General features: G+C 42.2%; 1 protein-coding gene across 1 annotated transcript; it reads right to left on the bottom strand.

Annotated features, from left to right (window-relative positions):
- Positions 1-1310: 1310 nt before the first annotated feature.
- RNF182 (ring finger protein 182) lies at positions 1311-2311 on the bottom strand. Its single transcript, XM_064705207.1, has one exon. The coding sequence runs from the start codon at positions 2185-2187 to the stop codon at positions 1450-1452; it is 738 nt and encodes a 245-aa protein (XP_064561277.1). The 5' UTR covers positions 2188-2311; the 3' UTR covers positions 1311-1449.
- Between the last annotated feature and the right edge of the window lie 2089 nt (positions 2312-4400).

Below are 4400 nucleotides of genomic sequence, written 5' to 3' on the forward strand. Positions count from 1 at the left end.
CTTGCACTGCTCAACTCCACTCTGCTGTGCACAAGAAAACCAGTTTGCAGCTGCAGTGTTGCTAGACCTAGTTATACACATAAACATTAAATATTACCTATTTTTGTGTTCTTCCAGTAGTTCAAAAAATAGCCTAAACCATGCAAAATACAAGCAAGCCTTACAGGGCCTGGTTCTATTTGTGGAATGGTAAAGTATCAGTAATTCCTCTGAGCTCCACTAATGGAGACATGCTAATTGCCACATCTAGATTGCCATCAACTCACAGTGGTGACAGGGGGAGTTCAGAGTATTAAAACATTTTAAAGGACTATGCCTTAAACAAAAATCTTCCCAAAGTCACATTATCTCCTTACAGTGATCATTTGTGAACTCAGAACAAAAACAAACAAACAAACAAACCGACAAACCCAAAAAAACAACCAAATAAAACCCCAGTTAACCATTTCAGATTTTTTTCCTTGAATTTGTACTACTGATTGAAGATCTGTTTCCTAATGGTTGGGAATAAAAGTCCATCTTGAGAGCTAAAGTCACATAAGCCAAATTCTCCAGCACAGCTACCACAGAGTACATGTGCATGAGGTTGGTCGACCATTAGGAAGGACTGGTGGCCTGGAAATGTGGTGGTGGTGGAAATGCTGAGAGGGAAGGTAAGCATAACAGAACATAGCTAGAGAAATCTGCAGAGCTCTGAGCCCTCAAAAGGAAGCCTAAGATGTGTACACTAAAAAAAGTGCACCTGTAGAACATCAAGCACAGGGCTGGGTCCCCAGAAGTACTCATTAGCAGGAATATTTCACAGTGAGCTGCAACTGTATGACAAGGAAAAATGGGCTTCTCTTTGGGGAAAGTGTTCTGGAGACAAGTTTTTAACATTCAAAAAAAAATATTGGCCTCCCACAAGTATTTTTGCTGTAGCAAGAACTAAAAAAATTGGTAGTTTGTTTAATTCTTCTTAGACTATTAACTAATAGAGTAATTTAATTTGCTATAAATGATGATGGATTATAAATAACAGGTATTTCAGAGCATGAGATGCTTTGGGTGAAGAGATGCAGTACTTGCATCTGGAAGGTGTCTGCTGCAGTAATTTTTTCTTGGGTGAATCCTACAGAATGAACTAACTTGATCAGTCCAATACAAAGCAAAGTCCTACTCATTTGAACAGTGGCAGCAGCAGCAGGCACCAAGTTTGGTGATTTGGCTTTATTCCTTTCTAAAATTCAGCCCTTCAAAATCAACATGCAATTTTTATTTCCAGTTCTTAGCTCAAAAAATGCTTGGGGTGCGGGGCGTCAAATTCAGTTGGGAAAAAAGGGACCACGTAACTGCTTCCATTTAGTGGGATGGACAATAAGAATAAATAAGAGTACAAAGAATACAAAACCAGGATAGATCAACTATGCTACACATCTGGTAATACACCTTTTTTTACTGTATTTGTTATCAAGATGACATGCAGTCTAGAACTTCATGGCAAACACACTGGCAAAAGCCGTAAATCATGAGAATAACAAGGCTCGAAGGAACAAGGCTCACAAAGACAACCCCAAGGGTGACTTTCTTGGATACCAGTAAATAAATCCCTAAAGGCAAGGAGCTAAAGTACAGAAGCCCTAGCAACCACACTAGCACCCGAATCGAGGTCTGGAAGAGCAAGGATGTGCAGTTCCACACTGTCCAGTTGTGGGACACAGTTGCAACAGAGTCAAAACTTGTAGGCCTGTAAAATTCCACCACGGGCGTTGAGTTCAGAGTCTGGGGACTTTCTCTTTGTACTTCCATGATTGTTATAACCAGGCAATTGGAAGAGGTGTGAGAAGGGCTAACCAGAGATGCCAGCCTTTTGGGAGTCAACAGCAGTTCTGTTGGGTTGTCTGGTAGGCACTTCTTTCCCTTTCCCCCACAAGCCAAATTCAGAAGGATGTTGTTGTCATCAGGAAGACTACTGACCTCATCGTCCGGCAGGCACGTTTCAAACCTGCAGAACGGGCACACTATGACTCCTTGTGGGGAATCCCCAAAGTCTATGATCTTGCAAAGGCATTTGGCACACACTCTGTGACAGCACTCCAGCACTTTTGGCTTTCTCTGCCGCAGGTTATAGCGGTTGTAACAGATCTTGCACTCGAGCTCATCTGAGCTCTGGGTCTCCACAGACTCTTCTGGTAGCTGAGTGGTCATTTCTTCAGGCAGTTTTTCGGCTCGTGGAAAGAGAAGTCAAGGGATGAAGAGGTCACTCAGTCTTATTTTAGAACATTTTCCTATCACCCATCTCAAACAGAAAAAGAGGAGATGACATCATTGAAAAGCATCAGTAGACATCATCCATTTTCAGCTTCTGCTAGGGATTGTGCACTGCATGTCCTTTACTCTGAGCCAGGCGTCCATCTGAAAAAGCCAAAGGGGAATTTTTGTTGAAAGCAAAGGCAAAAACAGGAAAGGGAAGGGGAAAAGCCAAGGGAAGGGAAGAGAGGAAAGCGGAGAGGGAAATCTTTAGCAAATGAAATACACAAGTTCTACTTTCTACAAACTCAGCTTCCTTTGCTAAAACTACCTCTCAGGTAGCTTCTTTCTGTGGCACATGAGGCCTATATAACAGTCATGATGATGAAACTTAGCATCATACTGCATGGATTTATTTTAGAGTTGAAGCTCTGAGTGGTTCAGCCCATGAAGTTCTCAGCAGAAGCTGCAATCTAATCACTGATCTGTGACCATTTATTTGAACTCTGGTTTCCCAAGGAAATGAGACTTGACACCTGGAGCTTTTGGTCTTCCCTGGTAACTTGTGAATCTGCTGTCCAATTTCAAACAAATCAGCAGAAGGGCCACAGTACTGAGAATAATTAAGTTGCTAAAAAGAAATGAGCACTGGCAATTGGGTAGAGGAGAGATATTTTCAAGAAGCACCATTTATCCTGGGCAATGGGTGATCAGCATACCCCAACCTCTGCTCTGAATGGGCAGCATGCTGCTTGTAGCTCAGTCAGAGAGGAGGGCAGCCAGGGGGAAGCTGGTGATACTCTGGGGAAACAAAAAGTTTGGGGGAGTGGAACAGGTATGAAAGAGGCCCAGGGTTATTGCAAAGAGTTATGTGGGGACCTAGGTCAAATCTGGATTAGGCTTTGTTAATCTTTCTGTTTGTGGAGCAGCCCATTTATTTTCTCCACCCAGCTGCTGGATTACAATTACAAAAATAAGTGTTCTTTAGCTTGCAACAAGTGTCTCCTTCAATACGCGGCTGCTGGGATGAAGGCTAATGTGTCTTCCAAGGGCATTCACCAGATGCTCTGGTTTTCAGGAGTGTCATGGCTGTGGCAGCTGTTTCACACCTCAGCTAAGGAGAGGTCTGTGGCATGCTTGCCCTGCTGCACTGCCATTCTGGGCAGCAGTTTTGCCACCAGACACATCTGCCTCACTTAAACAAACGTCATCTTTTCTGACATGACTTCAGGAAACAGTGCATGTATTATAAACAAGGCATTAACCCAGAGTATGTGCTCTGGGGATTAATAATCACCAGCATTTACAAAACCAGTCTTATCTGCCAGAAGAGAAAAACTTCATCCAGATTCTGGCACATGCCTGCTCAAAGAAACAAGGGCAGAACTGCGTTTTGCAGGTTTTTGTGACTTTGTTCACAGGGGTTTTTGGATGAGGGAAGAGAAGAGGATCTGACTCCATGTTTCAGAAGGCTTGATTTATTATTTTATTATATATATTACATTAAAACTATACTAAAAGAATAGAAGAAAGGATTTCCTCAGAAGGCTAGCTAAGAATAGAATAGGAAGGAATGATAACAAAGGTTTGTGGCTTGGCTCTCTGTCCAAGCCAGCTGGGCTGTGATTGGCCATTAATTAAAACAACCAACATGGACCAATCACAGATGCACCTGCTGCATTCCACAGCAGCAGATAATCAATGTTTGCATTTTGTTCCTGAGGCCTCTCAGCTTCTCAGGAGGAAAAATCCTACGGAAAGGATTTTTCATAAAAGATGTCTGCGACAGGTTTTCAAACTCATCCCTTCATTGCTAGACTAGCAAGGAATTGGCCACAATCAAATGATGGGCAAAGTCAGCACTTGTGTCCAGCTGCCTCTTGCATTATCAGTAAGCATCAGGCACACGGAATATGAAAAAGTGGCCTATTTAAAGAAACTTATTTATTGACTATTTGTTTTAGTAAATATGTGATTTCTTTCCCTTTCCATGGGGAAGTTATTACTCACTCCTAGAATTCAGATTTTATTTTTTTTGAGGCAGGAAGCAACTCTTTTAAGCAACGTGCTCCCTCTGTCAATACATTTTATCTGCCAACCATCAGTGAAGCCTCCTTCATGAGCCTCTTGTTCTTACTGTGCTTTAAGTATTTTCCATTTCTGTATATCCA

This window comes from Zonotrichia leucophrys, chromosome 2, assembly GCF_028769735.1.
Source record: "Zonotrichia leucophrys gambelii isolate GWCS_2022_RI chromosome 2, RI_Zleu_2.0, whole genome shotgun sequence".
Classification (NCBI taxonomy): domain Eukaryota; kingdom Metazoa; phylum Chordata; class Aves; order Passeriformes; family Passerellidae; genus Zonotrichia; species Zonotrichia leucophrys.

Coding starts and splice junctions, on each gene's coding strand:
- RNF182 (XM_064705207.1), bottom strand. CDS start 2,187: ATGACCACTCAGCTACCAGAAGAGTCTGTGGAGACCCAGAGCTCAGAT.